The 15784-nt window shown below is 40.1% G+C and overlaps 1 protein-coding gene across 1 annotated transcript in view; it reads left to right on the forward strand.

Annotated features, from left to right (window-relative positions):
* Positions 1 to 12768, forward strand: part of ext1b (exostosin glycosyltransferase 1b) — a gene marked incomplete at its 5' end in the record, with an annotated part of 109944 nt that extends 97176 nt beyond the window's left edge. The window contains 4 exon segments of the mRNA XM_035681629.1: positions 3771 to 3860; positions 6096 to 6256; positions 7421 to 7592; positions 8592 to 12768. Coding sequence (XP_035537522.1) covers positions 3771 to 3860; positions 6096 to 6256; positions 7421 to 7592; positions 8592 to 8777 — 609 coding nt within the window. The 3' untranslated portion in view covers positions 8778 to 12768.
* Between the last annotated feature and the right edge of the window lie 3016 nt (positions 12769 to 15784).

Genomic DNA, 15784 nt, shown 5'->3' on the forward strand with positions numbered 1-15784 from the left:
CCCGAGCACGGAGCGGAGAGAGGAGATTGTTGTCCTTCTCTCTTCATGCCCGCGAGGAAATTACAGCAGTAATGATGACACTAGAAATGAGAGGGAGGTACCGCCTCTCCTCTTTCCTCTCATTTTCTCTCTCCTTTTCTTTCGTCTGTAAATACAACTGTCACTCACAAACCTCGGCTCCTCCACCCAGCGACTGTCAAAACTTTCAGCTGCTGTTGTTGCCTCTGGAGCGTTTTCGAAGAGTAGAGAAATAGACGGCACTTGACCTCACCGACCGCTGACATCCGCCCCAGCAGCTCTGGGAAGACTCAGCTGTGTGAGGTGGTGGGAGCTGGAAATGGGGAGAGAATTAAGCTCTTTTAGTCCTTGTTTATACTTAATTTTCTTTGCTGCATCAACAAAGCACCGATAGATATAAAAAAGGGTTAGATTATCCTAATTTAAGTCCTTAATTCACTATTAAAATGTTATTTTGTTGCCTATTTACAGTTTTGAAAATTAGAATAACTACCAATGTAAATTCAATCTGCCTTTTTGACTTTTATTTGTATTCATTCTTCACCACCAAACTGACCCATGTTGTTTATGAACACATACAACTTCAGGGAACAGCTGTACTAGTATAAATTATAAGAAAATAAGCCAAAAAACTTGTGTACAGTGTATAATCAGGTCTAAAAAAAAAAGTGTCTTATCTCAATTTGAGCCCTTAAAACAGTATTGGAATGTTTTAAATACAGTTTTTTCCGTATTAAGTTGCCAATTAATAGTTTTAGATGTTTACTAAAAAAAAAACTACTCTTTTTTTTATTTACATTTCTAAATCATCATCATATATTTTTGGCAGGTTCTAGCTTTTCAAACATGAACACTTGTTGCTTTTCTCTAGTTTACATGATCGGAAACTTCACACTGTGTTGTCTAATGAGCACCTGGTAGACATGCGTGTAGGGAAGTCAAATCATGCAAAATAAGGATTAAATTCCTGCATACTGTTTAGAGTTTCAGTCATAGACCTTCATAAGTCATCAGATTTATAATTCAAAATCTTTATTCTGTAGCCACAGTCTGCAGCAACCAAATCACCAACACTAATAATAATTAGAACGGGAATGAATTTAGGGACACTTTTAATCAATTATATCAGTGTTGTTGGTTCAGATGTTTGTGATTTGACTCTTCTTGACTTGATTTGATACTTAATATAATTGTAAAATTAAAAATCTTTGTGTTTTGGTCTGTCGGTTGGATTAAATAAGCAATTTAAAACTTCACCTGGCCCACTTGGGAAAGTTGTGATTCATTTATTTTGTGATTATTTTTGTTTAAAGTAACCATTGTTGTAGCACTCTGGAAACAGGCTTCACCAAAGCTTGACAATAAGGCCATGAATTCCTTTCCGTAGGTGTAGTTTCTCCCTCGGCTGTAGGAGTGATGAAGACCTGTTGAGAGTGAGGTCACTCTGCTGGAGCGCAGCAGGCAGACAATGCCAGGTGTTTACAGAGAAAAGAGGTCAACACTGACTATTCTTAAATGTAAATGTAATGGCTTTTCAGTGCAGGTGGTGTTTAAAAGTATTCTTACAGAGGTCTGACCTTCAGAGCTGTGCTGAATAACAGGCTTTTTCCAGGCTCTGTGTGTGTGTGTGTGTGTGTGGTGTGTGTGTGTGGTGGTGGTGTGTGTGTGTGTGTGTGTCCATGTATGAATGCCGTGTCTCTGCATGTGTGTGTGTGTGTGTGTGTCCATGTATGAATGCCGTGTCTCTGCATGTGTTTGTGTGTCTACCATTAAAACTATGCATCGGCGAGCTGTTTCTTGTTTGTGTGGGAGGTTGTTTGAGTTGGAGCACACATCCAGTTTACAAAACACACACTCACCCTCAACAAGAAGCTGCTGTTTTCTCATCCGAGCGCTTCTCATCACAGGAATACACCAAAGCTACCATCACTCTCTCTGCTCCCAGTAAATATTCAAGGACCATCATGTGTTTTACAGTTTGCCATTAAATATACATATTTAGTTTTCAACAGTGGCAGAGAGGAAAAGTAAATGTGTTCTTTATGTAGGACACATGACTCAAGCTGTATGTGTCTGGCTGCATTTATGTGTTGTTATTGATTTAAAATAGAAAGACGACCCTGCAGCAGTAATGGAAACTTGTATCAGCACTCCATCACTGAGAACAATGGGGAGCAGCATGCAGTAAAGCGTAGGATATTGGCTCTTCTCTTCTTCTCGGAAGACTGCTGTTTGTTGATGTCACGGCTTGTGTTGTCTCCCCTGAATCCCATGAATTTGTAAGCAATCTTTAAAAATGTATACAGTAGGGAAGAGTTTTTATTCTAAAACGTATCTCACATTGAGGCTCTAGATTGACGAGTGGATCTCATTTCAAACTCATTGTGGTTTGGGTAGCGATCAAAAGAATTAGATGTCAGGGTGGCTGGGCTCATCCATAAAGCATCTATAATCAATATTTTTATATTGGATGGATAACATGACTACTTGTATGTGAGAGCGGTCATGCATATTGATCACAACGAACTCGCAACAAATTGCTTTATGCAGCGTTTTAATGTCTTTCAGCTCACTGATCTTTTACAGCCCACAACTTTTACTGTTTTGATTCACTCTCACTGCTCTCATAGCATCATTTTTGGCCACAATAGCTGCTGTTTTCAGCAAAAGTAGCTCTAAAAAAACAGCTGTATGCTACCTTTCGATTGATTGATTTGTACAGGTACAAAACTGAAGTGCAAAGTAATTTACAAATACAGAAATATGTAAATAAAAAGTAATAATAACATTATAGAATGAATATACTGGCAAGATATTTACATTATTAACAGAATATATACAACAATAATAATTCAGACCTGTTGAGAAAAACTTGGAGATTGGACTTGGATACAAACACAACTCCAAATGCTACTATAATGTTGCTCCGTGTCTGCTTGATGTGCAAATAGGCAACTACTAAGTTAAAAATGTGTTTAGCTTGTTTTTTCTGCCCCCAAGTGGCCAAAAACACAATTAGACTTGCTATTTCTTGACATCTTGCTTGTACGTCTGTACAGATGCGTCTTTGTTGCCTCTCTCTGGAGGATTTTCGGGCACATCCAAGTTGCCCAAGACAAACCCAGGACATGCTGGTTGGGATTACATAAAGTATCCCATCTTGCCTGGCAAAGTTTTGAGAATCTCGAGGAGGAGCTGAAGGATGTGGCTAGGGAGAAGGTTATCTAGGCTACCTTGCTGAAGTCTGCAGCCACCACTCCCCGAGACTGATTAACTGCCAGAAAATGGAGGGATGCACGGATTTATTTCTGAATGATGGCCATTTTGCTAGCTTAGAAATTAGAGTCAACCTTAAAAAATATGTTTTTATTGTTAAAAATGCATTCTCAGATGTTTGATAAAATAGTCCATATTTGGAACAAACTCCATTATTTTCTAAACTTAATGTTTCCATGGAAACAATCAATGGAAGTCATCTTTGTGAAAAAACACATCCACAAATAAGCAGTTTCATGAAAAAAGGGGACAGCAACATACAAGAATTCATTCTACTGACCATAAAGGTCTCTTTTACTCCATTTTTAGACATCCATCCACAGCTTTCAGATCTACATTTGCTCCTTCAGCCTCTTTAATGTGTTCCAGGCAACCAAATGATCACAAATGAATGCTGTTTGAAGAGGGCCATCCAACTGTTCTTATTCTAATGATGTGGTTTTAACCGTTTGCGCGCTCTGTGTTTCCCTCTGCAGGTGATGAGCAGTCGTTTCTTGCCCTACGAGACCATAGTGACAGATGCTGTTCTCAGCCTCGATGAAGACACAGTGTTGTCCACCACAGAGGTAACTTGTAATATAATTGTAGAATGAAAAAAAATCCCTCTTCTTTCTCTTTTTTCTATCTCCCTCTTCTCCATCTCGATAGTCTGCTCCTCTTGAGACAAAACAAAGTTGCAAACTCTCTCTGTGTCCCAAATGCAACTCTCTGATTGCATTTTCTCTAAATTTTGTATCTCTCTTTCGGTTTGTCCCTGGTGTTTTCAAGTTATCGCTCTGCAGCTCAATTTTTAAATCGCTTAAACTACTCTTAACTTTTATTCCCAGTGCTTTACTTTTTTCCATTTCTGCCTTTCTTTCTCTGCCTCTATTTCCATCTCTTGCTTCTTTTCTTTCAATCTTCCACCTCATGTTGTGGCGCTTATAATCACGCTGTACATCCCAAATCCCCAATTTGAGAACAGCGCTGTTATGGGCATTTTTCGCTCCACATGCTGTCGGGAGTGTTCCTGTTTTTCCCGGGGACACGTTTTGGCGCAGCACCATGGGAAGCCAGATGCTGCTTTGAACAGTGCAGAGTTAGATCTCATAAAGGCTGTTTGTGCGGAGGATCAAGATGGCAAGGCAGAGCTGGAATTGAAGGGAAAATCCAGCCCCAAAAAACCCAATCGACCCGTGTTTCTCCCATGAAGACAGTTGGATCACGAACACAAACAATTCCCAAAAGTTTCAGAGCCCAGGGAACATCAGTGCCGTCGCAAGTTTAAAAAAAAAAATTCTGCCAAAAATACCATCACAGCTTTCTGCGTCATGATTCTTCGTCTTTCCGTCCTTCCCATCATATAAAACCTTTAACTTGACTGCATAAAAGCGACAATTTGGCCTCTCAACAAGAACAATAATCCTCATTTTGTTTGTGTGAAGATTGTGAGAAGAGTTGACCCTCTAAATAAAATATAAACTAGCACCCAGTTCTTCTGGATGATTTTCCATGTTTTTTTATGGTCCAACATGCCCACTTTTCCAGGAATACTTCCTTTTGATTCACATCAACATACTGGTTGATCACAGTATTTTTCCCCTTTGTAACTGTATTGGCTTTCAACTAGCTTTGTCTTCCTTTGAAAACCACAAAAGAGAGTCAGAGCTCTTCTTCTTTTACCTTCGGGAGTTTGTTTGAATGCACACATTCTGGCAGGAAGAGCAGATAAAAATGATGTGCATTGTGTTTTACGGTAGTTTTTGACATAGGTATTCATTAATATAAGCGTAGTATAGTATGGTAATATGTGCTGTAATGTAGAGCGAGCTGTTTGTGGAGCTGCCGAGGCCCTTTTTGATGTTTCTGTCTAATTATTTGATTGAATGCTTTGATCGCCACCACAGAAGTTGGCTGCAGGCAGCTGCTTAGGAATGACTGCTTTGTGTTTGATGAGGTTTTGCTTCTGTTGTATTTTCACTATGGCGTGTTTGAGTGTGCACTTTGTTAATTCTCCCTGTAGTGTTTTTCTTTCCCTCTGTCTCTTTTCTTACACAATATATACTGTAAGTTACAACTTTTGGAAGATGAATGAACATTTCTAAGAATATTACACGTTTTAAATGTAGAAAAAAGAAAAAGAAAATACAGAATACCTTTAGGAATACTCTTCTGTCAGTTTTGTCTTTGTCTTGTTGCTGGGGTGTGTTGGAATAATAGCTTTATTAATAGTTAATAACTTACTAATGCTTTATATATCAATTATAATCCATTACTGAGAGTAACTTTTGCAGATGTTTATCCTTGCTATTTGGTAATAATAGTTATAAATGCTGCTGTTCCATTATGCTTGTGAGAACAGTTTCTAATAAGCCATCAAGTCTGGAGTTGATTTTAGTCCAGATACGCTGCAGGATTTGCAGTGGTCTATTAGAGCAGTATTGCCAGGGGATACTTGGAAAGATTGTGGAGTAGCTAAACTAATTTGAAAAAGTAGATATAATGATTTAAATAAAAAAGACCTGGCACGCAGAAAAAGTTAGCTAGTCATGGATAAATCAATGGCTGAAGGTACTTGAGTTCATCTTAAAGGGGCTGCAGGGGTCTGTCAGACAAAACAGGTTAGTAACCTGCACTATGATGTCCACCTGAGCTATACAAGGACAATCTAAAAAACCTGGCAACCCAAAGGTTATTAATTGCTTATAACTGATATAAATCATTAATACACAACTTAGAAAGGGTGAATTATTAAGACATGGTACCCATTATGCATATGTTAAGTGTTCTGCATCATAATATGCTGGAATCTGTGTGTCCAGGTGGACTTTGCCTTCACCGTCTGGCAGAGTTTTCCAGAGCGAATCGTGGGATACCCCGCCCGCAGCCACTTCTGGGACAGCAACAAGGAGCGTTGGGGTTACACATCCAAATGGACCAACGATTATTCGATGGTGCTGACTGGAGCCGCCATCTACCACAGGTACAGCACTTCACAATATCGGTTTTTGAGCTCCAATGTGCGGCAGTTCTACTGTTTCGCTCTGCTCCGCTGTTTTCTTTCATGCTCCTTAGTTCTTTTCTGTTACCCTTCTGTTATATGGGGATCACAGCTTTGCTCTACTCTGCTCTCCAGTGTTCAGTTGTCTTTCTTTGATACAACACTTTGATGCAGTGATCTGTAGGTTTTGAAAGTAGGTGTGATGTTAGACGTAATGCTGCCTCAGGAAACAGGTGTTTTGACATGTGTATGTTTTATCCAAAAAATGTCAATTTGTCTGCTACACGGCATTCCATAGCTCCTGCATTTAGTTATACTACAGACCTGTCAGCTTTAATATGGCTTCACTCAGCTGTGATAGGAGCAGACCATTAAGCTGTAGTCAGCCAATCACTGCAGCCAAACGCTTAATCACTTTCAATAAGTCTGTCGTTCAATCCGTCCGGGAACTTGAGCAATCGGCCTGTTGATGAATTTAGAGTTTTACCCGGAGGCTTCAACCTGAAACGTAAAGGGGTCTTAAATTTGTGATGCATTTAAATTAACTTGTCCACACAGCTCCATGTTACATACACTAGTCTCCAGATATCTATAAGGTCTGGAATTCTGGGATTATTCACCTTCACAGTGAAGTTTCCAGGCATTAATCCAAAAACAATCTTCTGAACGTTTGTGAACATAATCAGCGTAGTGCACAGGCACTGGAGTAGAATGTACGTTGGCGAATCAATATACACTTTAATGTGTGCTGGGGAAAGTGTAAAGGAAATGAAGAAAAAGACCCTGAATCGGACCAAAGGACCAAAGTTTTTTTTACAGTGTTCTAGAAGAAGGCCATGTGGATACACCCTTCATTCGTCTTTATTTCCCATTTAACGCTTTGACCTTGTGATTCTTAGTTATGTTTCTGTTGGTGGTTGTTTTAATCCAGGTTGATAGACAGTTGCTTACGCATCCCGCAGTTACAGAGCAACATTATCATTAGTTTTGAGTTGTGTTCAGTTCAGGTGATAATTCTCTGTGGGTTCATCACTATGAGCAACCCCTTTCACATTGTTTCCACATTGTCATTGATACATTCTTCTGTTGACCCACCCAGATCAGTTCCCTCTTCTTATTGTAACTCCTTCCTGTCGTCTCTCGCAGGTATTACCATCACCTGTACACCAACTACTTACCCACAAGTCTGAAGAGCATGGTGGACCAGCTGGCCAACTGCGAGGACATCCTAATGAACTTCCTGGTCTCTGCTGTCACCAAGCTGCCGCCCATCAAGGTCACACAGAAGAAGCAGTACAAGGAGACTATGATGGGACAGGTAATTGAAATCCTTCTCATGAATGGATTCATGTTTTGTTTTTTTTGTTTATGATTGCATTTTTATATTTAGATGATTCATTAGAGCTGTTACAACAAAACAGCTGCCAGTTGAGAAAATTGTTTTACATTCAATAAAAACTCATTACGGGATTTGATTGAACTAATAACCATCTTAAACCTTGGATTTGAAACAGACTTATTATATAATCCACTTTTGATTTTTGTCCTGTTTATAAATCGTGATTCATGCCGAAGCCAGAGTTGTTTTCTTCCCATCATGTGTGTGTCACGGCCTTTCAGCTGGAGCGAACTCTTGCCTCTTTCCAAACGTCATGAATTATTCTCTCAAAATTCTTTGGTACGACCCAGGGGTAAACAGGACAAGTCACTTACAGCGGAGAGACAAAAGCACAGAAAGGAGTATTATCAGCTTTTATGCCTTGCGTCATGGTTTCTAGTCGGGTTCCAGTTCCCAAATATAGAATATGATCCAGCTAATGATTTATTGAGAAACATTAATGCCAGTCGTCATGGTAATGGTAATGGTTTTCTCTTGTCACAGTGTCTGAAGTTGTTACTATGATTGAATGAAAGAATGCAGATGACTGTTATTGTCTGTCATTTTCGAATAATGAGAACGTCTCTTTCCCTCCAAGAATCTAAAGCAGTGTTTTTTTTAATCCAAAGTAGTAAAACATGGATATTCTTACAACATTTTAACTTATGAGTGAACTGTTGATATTTACATGGATTTTTAGCTAACTATTGAAAGTGTGTGTATATATACAATCAGAATTTTTACAACTCAACTGAGCTACAGCCTTTTCATGTACCCCCAAGCAACATCAGAAGTATCCCCTGCAGTACAAGTACCCTGCAGTTGGGAATAACTGATCTAAAGCAATAATTATTCATAAAACAAAGTGATAAAATTTCAATGATAATATGAGTCTAAAATGTTTCGTTTGTCTTCTCTCCTCCTCTTCATTCTCACCAGTCTTCGAGGGCTTCCCGCTGGGCTGATCCAGATCACTTTGCCCAGCGGCAAACCTGCATGAACAAGTTCGCCAGCTGGTTTGGCGCAATGCCGCTGGTCCACTCCCAGATGAGGCTGGACCCCGTCCTGTTTAAGGACCAGGTCTCCATTCTCCGCAAGAAATACAGGGACATCGAGAGGCTCTGACAGGACCGGCGCCCCCTCGGGGGAGATCCCACGCAGGGGGAGGCGCGAGAGAGAGACTCTGTGGAGAGTAGAAGGAGTAGTAGGACTACAGCAGGATGGACAGGGAGCGACACAGCTCTGTCTTCCACTCAGCACATTACCAATGACCACAGCGCTGCTGTTGCCAGGACTTGACGCGGGATGGGATGAATAGAAAACAAGCAGATGGCGTTTGGATATGAAAAAAACAGAAACAGAAACTGTCAGAAACACAGACAGACAAAGAGAGGTACACAAACTGATGAACATGCCAAACAGTACTGTATGTTTTGCGAATGTGCAAACACACAGCACACACTACTGACGACGAGAACTCTTGGATAGAATATTTTTTTGTACAACATGAATAAGGACGACATTGACTTTCCTGCTCTCTCGGCACACGTGCAGGACGGTAGAAGAGGGAAGGTGTCCACGATCGCACACCTGGCAAACCCACCCACCATAAACCCTACTGGTCGCCCCTAGCAACCCTCCCCAGTCTGCATCAGGACGTAATACTGGACTCACTACAAAACCCCTGCTTAATAGCCCAGGAAACCCTGTTCTTTAGTTGATTTGATTTCTGTACAAATCAGCACTCTGGTATCACTGTTGACCCTTTCTCCTCTCTGAGAGGTTTGAAATAAGAGTGTCATCAGTTTATTATTTTAATTCTCAAGGCAGAAAAAGGTAAGCAGCAGAGTCCAAGCATTTATTACAGTGGCCTGACAAGGTTTTCCTAGCAAAAGCAGCCATTATTTCCTGAAATTCTCAGCTACCGACACACATCCTTGAGCCTGAAGTCTGAAACATCCTGTCTGACATATCCTTGGCTCATTCCTTGATGTGCTGATATGGCTTTGATAATGGTCTATCTGCTTCCCTGTTATTACTAAGATAAGTTGAAAAAAACATCTTGTTTCATATCCCATTTTCCTCTCATACTCACCACAGCAGTTGTACTTTTCTCATCTTTTTTTTCACTTACTTTCATCATCTTTTACTTCCCCCTTCAAACTCTGTACATTCACTGTTCCGCATGTGTGTTTATGTGTGTATGTGTGTGCGTGCGTGTTGTGTGTACAGGGCCTTAAATAGTTGGCTCATCCAACCATAAGCTCAAGCGGAGTGCATTTTCCCTCCGTTGGAATGAGCGAAATGAACATTTCTGGATGAAATGGAGCAGAACGTTGCATTCAAACCCAAACTCGTTTCGCCCATTTATTTCTTCCTGCATGGCCTCGGAGCAGTATCCTTACAGGGAGAAATGGAATAAGATTTCAAACCATAGCAGGTCTTTGGCGACCAGCATCATTTCACAGGAGTGCTTGTAGAGAGATTTTTAACGCTGAGCGCATCAGTGCCATTCTGAAATAAGGGTCTGCCTTTAAAATTGTTTATTGCACATCACGTTGCCTACATCAGTTTGAGATGCCTAGACGCTCTCGTGTTGAAATATTCTAGTCATCAGTCCGATGTGGCTCTCCTGCCACCATGAGATATTTTTTTTATTTTTTCGTGACATATCAGAGGACCTCGGAGCCATTAAATTGACAAAAGGTTCTCTCCTCCATTTGTCAGCCAGAGATACGTTTGGGCTTCAATTAGGTAAACCCATTTCATTTGGAGTGCAGTTTTATTCCCAGGGGACAAGCTGTTGATGAAACACTCTAACATTATGGACCATGTGTTGTGAAAGCAGTGACACACATGACCTGCTGGCTAATGCTAGCCTTGGGAAGGACAGCTCCACACCCTCCACCCCCCCTCTTAAACACACCCTCACCCCTGCGTGACAGTTACTTATAAGAGCTGCTCACATCGCTGTTGTATCCACATCAAACCGCCTGACATTTTGCACCTTTAATTACCTTATTGGTATTGGACCACCAGATCAAAATGTTAAAATAACTAGCTATCGCACCCTTAATTGATCATTTCGAAGAGAAAATGACTGTCTCGTAGCGGAACTGCTGCACACTGTCATTAGGTCAGCGTGCAGCATGAGGCCGAGAGCACAGGCAGTCCACTCTCACATTTAGTTCTCAAACACTTGAATAAAAGCGGCATGCTTTTAGTGGCCTTTCTGTCTAACAGGCATTCAGCCTAATGTCTCAGCCAAAGCTGTTCAGCGTGCGTGTTAATCAGTAGCTGTCATCAGCATCGTCAATATCAGTGTCACACATTCAATGACTGTTTTAAGTTTTATTTTTTTCATTGATTTGTTTTCATTTTCTTCTGGTTTATGTTAAAATGTATTATAAAGCCTTCACAGTGTCAACAAAGTTTATGTTCATGCTATGTGTCATATCCAAGCGCAACCACAGCAAAGCTACTCTGTTTCAGCATATCATATCACACCCAGCAGCACTATCATGGTTGTTGTTTTTTTTCTCACTTCATTGTTTTGAATATCATGTTTGTATTTACATTCTGCGACTTAAAGTTTGGAGTGTTATTCGTTTGCCAGGAGAGATTTATGATCTGTTTTGCGGAGTCACAACAGAAAATGTTCACTCACGTTAACCCGCATGTGATTCTGGGAAAAACATACTCCTCACTCGGTCTGCATCTGGTCCGTATTTCATCTTCAGAGAACCATATTGTTTGAATCCATATCAAGCCTTTTATGTTTGATCACTTGAATCACTGTTGTTGATCATCTCAAGAAAGCCCCCAGCATTGCAAATATTTTACAAAATCCTTGCAACTCCCAGCACTGTACAAAGGCATATATTTATTTTTTGAAAAAAAAAAAAAAAGACTGCGTACGATTTGAGATGACGTGGCGAGAACATAAGACTGATGCTGCATCACTGAGGGGAGTTAATGGTATTTATTCAGTTTATTTTCTACACGCTGTGCACATTAATCCACAAAGATGCCAATATACAGCTCATATTATGTTTCATTCTGCATTGGTTTTCCTGGGAAACATATATCACGCTCTGTCTCATACAGAACTCCCCGAGAGAGATATAACATTTTCAGAGTCGCAGTAGAAGAGTTTTAACTCTAAAAGATTGCATACACCAGTGATCTAGAATTGGATTGGGCCGCACCATCTTGGTTCTCCGCAGGAGTCAAATTGCAAAGTCCCAATAAAGACTATGCCAACTGAAACAGGGAAAATAATAAGCAGCTGGGTCCCCTGTACCAGATGGAAACATTTTCAGATTCTGCTGTAACATCTTCCCCCCATGCATTACAATAATGGGTCTGAGGCTGCGACACAGTTGAGCTTCAATTCAGGTCAGATAACTTGGCAACAGAAACCCGCTCCATCTTTCAGTTGGCGTGCTGCACATTGTATCAACGAGTCTAGAGCTCAGTCCAGAGTGTGATGGATGTGATTAAGGCCACCGGGAAAACCTCTGCATCCGCTAAAAAAACGCCTCCGCCATTTGATCTGTGGGGAGGAACATTATGCAAGTTATCATTGTGTGCTTCAAAACAGATGGAAGAAGGTTTACCCAAAATGTGCCAGGCAGTTGGTGTTTATAGTGGTGGCGGTGTGTGCTGGAAACTAGTCTGTTCTTGATTTGTGCCTTTTTTTTTAATCAACATGCGAGTTCTTGACATGCCGAGCACTGTCTGTCCGAGACTTGTTATTTCCAGTAGACAGGGCACCACACGCAGGGCCCCAACAGCCCTACCTTCATACACTGGATGAGTCACAGCTTCCATTCTCTCATTAGAACAGCCCCTTTTCATCTTTGTGTTTGGACACTGTTGCGAAAGGCGACAACGTATGACCACTTCCTGTTTGGGATTATTTATCAGTGATTGGCTGTATCACATTACCAATCAGCAGTAACGTCTGTTGATCTGCAAGGACTCGGTCAAGCCCAGCTGTCCCGATGCCTTCTCCTCCCTCCTACCTTGTAATTAACAGAAGACTTTTATAGAGGTCACAAATGAAATAGAAATGCCAATTTTGTAAGAATGATTTATAAAAAATAAACTCATATTTGATGATAAATGAATCTCATCCTGCCTTTTTTTTTTTCAATCAGGCTGTGTTTGCTTTAAAAACAACTTGCGATTTGCCTCTCATGATAGTCTCTAATATGTACTAGGGCTGGGTACCAACGGAAAACTGGCATCGACTGTGTGGTAAGATTCATAATCTTGTTTAATTATTTCTTATTCAGAGCCCATCTGAGGCCAATTTTGAGGCTAATACCGCTCAATATTTGGAGAGTTAAAAGTAATTTAACAACACAGCAGATAGGATTATTAAAGAATCGTTAGAGAAACGTACAGAGGGGAACGTTCTACGCTTGGAAAATAAACTATTCAGAGCTTTCTGATGGACAAACTATGTAATTGTGACTAAATGAGTGCAAAAATTTCTAGCATTTCTTTACATTTTGGTGGTCAGGCTTACCAGTCATATGGCCCTGATCTGAATCGAATGTCTGTTAGTTTCGTTTGTTAAATGAAAAAACAACTTTTGTATAAAATATTCTCAAAGTAAGTTATCAACAAAAGTATAATTTTGATACTGAAACTCAGGTATCAAAAAGTTTCAAATGACAGACAGCCATACCAACCACAGGGCATCTTGATTCTTCTATTCAGCTTTTTAAGTCAAGTGTGTTTGAAAAAAAATGGCAGCATCTGAGACAGATCACATCTCAAAATCACTCAAACTAGACAACCCATCGTGAGCACGGATTCCAAGCCGACTCAAGGGTTTTCTCTCAGATCTCGAAAATGTGTTTGTTACAGGCAAATAGTGGGAAAAAGTCTGCACTTGACTGAAACATCAAGTCTTGGTCAGAGTTCATCAGAATCAAGGACCAGGGTTTGTACAATTTGCACAAACCCTCGCAGACCAGGACGTAGTAAAGTCCAACTACACTGCAGTGTCTCTTATCAGTCTCTTCACCTACATGCACTTAGTAAGGCCAAGTTAAAGTAACAACACAGACTGAGGGAAAGTAAGTGCACTAAAAAAGTAAATTAAAACAACGGGATGATTCATTTTGTCCTGAACGATGACACTGCAGCAACATAAGAGGATACGCTGACACACGGACTGATTGGTTTGTGTGTGTGTGTGTGTGTGCTTGGTTTTGTGCGCACGTTATAAACATAAAAGTGTAACCCTGTCCATTTTTATTCGCTCCATCATTTGCAACAGAGTGTGCATGGACAAGTACTCAGCCTCTGACCTCTGCCTCAGCTGAATGAGAACACACTCCATTTGTACAGTAATAATAGTCCCTCAATGCTGCATTGCCCTCAGAGATATAATAACCACCCCTGTATTCGACCACTGAGGAGGGGTTTATTAAGCACTACTCAGAGCATTGATTTTTTTTTTTTTTTTTTACTCTGCTGAAAGCCTTCTCGCTGCCCCAATGCTGCATCTGTCCTTCTGCGTCTCCCTGAGGACAATAGCCTCATAACACATCGTAGATATGACCTCGGCTTTGCTCTGAATTATTAAACGCACCCATATCACACTGATATTCTCATGCATATCTGTGACCTGACAGTGGGTGTGTTCGTGTGTGTGCACATGTACTCAGATTTTAGCTCATGTGTCATGTTTGTATTGAATGAGGTCCTTTGTGAATTCTTCTTTGTCTCTCTTACTCCCGTCTTTTTTTTGTGTGTGGTTAAAAATACAAAACGTAAACAGTATTTATCATAAATCCCACAGGAGCATATCACTCCTAACTGGCAGTAAATTCCCAGAGTAACACATTTTTGGCCCTACCTTTGGGCCTCTGAATAAAACGGTTTATCAACTTTCCTAACCTGTTAGGAGTTGCCAGGAAATGGCGATCAGGCAGAGAAGTGTACACACAGAAGGAGAGGTGTTCATTAATGACTACAAGCTTATTAAAATAATTGTTTGATGGTCCTTGTGCACGATGCAAGCGCACACTCTCTCTCTGTAAGCCGAGATCCTCGCAGCCTCACAGCAACAGCAGGGAAAATGCAGCTTTCCAACGGTGATGATTTGGATCTGTCAGCCAACAGATTCTGCAGTAATAAATCAAACTTTTATCTCAGAACTCAGATCCAAACCTTACAAACCACTCAGTGTGAAGTTATTTATCTAGAAGTTATTTAGTAATTTGTTTATTTGTTTAAAATTACCGATGGCTGAGCTATATTTAAGAGGTACGTTTACATTGTTACAGTGTAAATCCCAACAGAGCTAGACCGAGAAATCAGCCAAGTTGACATATGAGCCGATATTAGCTTATTTCTAATATGTCGGTGTCAGTATATTTGATAGAGAGCATTGGCAAGTTGAATTTTACACTGTAAAATGTCCCACTCAGTATGAAGATTGTTTATGTTACGTAAAAAAAAAAAACATATTACTATTTTTTATTTTTTTTTATTTTCAATATCGATGTCAGTATAAACCTCATAAAGTCAGTATGGGTTGGGCTACAGCTCCCAAATAAATCATCTTTCCCACCTGTAAGAATACAGAAGTTCACAGGGCGTGTAGCTTGAAGATAGTTCATTTTTAATGCCCACAGCCATGTTTACGAGAACAAGCAATGTAGGCATTGTAAAGAGATGGGATTGGATTAAGGCTGACTAGGATATGTCACACATCTGAATCAAACTGTCAATTAGTTTAAATGTTATATACTACATTTATTGTTTAAGCTAGCTGAGTGGTTTGTCATTGTTTACTTACAGCCTCATAAGAATAGCTTACTAATAAATAACAAAAGATCTAAGCTCTAAAAGTGGTTTTGGCATCATATTTTTGCATTTATATGCCAATTTGCACTTACCGATAAACATAAAAGTGCTGCTTTTGAATGTTACCTTTGTTAAATATTTCAACCAACAATTGTCAACACGTCTCTGCAAGTGTCATAAAACTACTAAACTGAGGTTTTTTTAGTCCTAGACTTTTCTTAGGAGTGACTCTGAGATGCTTGATAAAATAACAGGCACGATACACAACAGATACACAGATTAATGAAAACGACAGCACAAAC

Source organism: Morone saxatilis, unplaced genomic scaffold, assembly GCF_004916995.1.
Source record: "Morone saxatilis isolate NCDOM2014 unplaced genomic scaffold, NCSU_SB_2.0 Contig9, whole genome shotgun sequence".
NCBI classification, from domain to species: Eukaryota; Metazoa; Chordata; class Actinopteri; family Moronidae; genus Morone; species Morone saxatilis.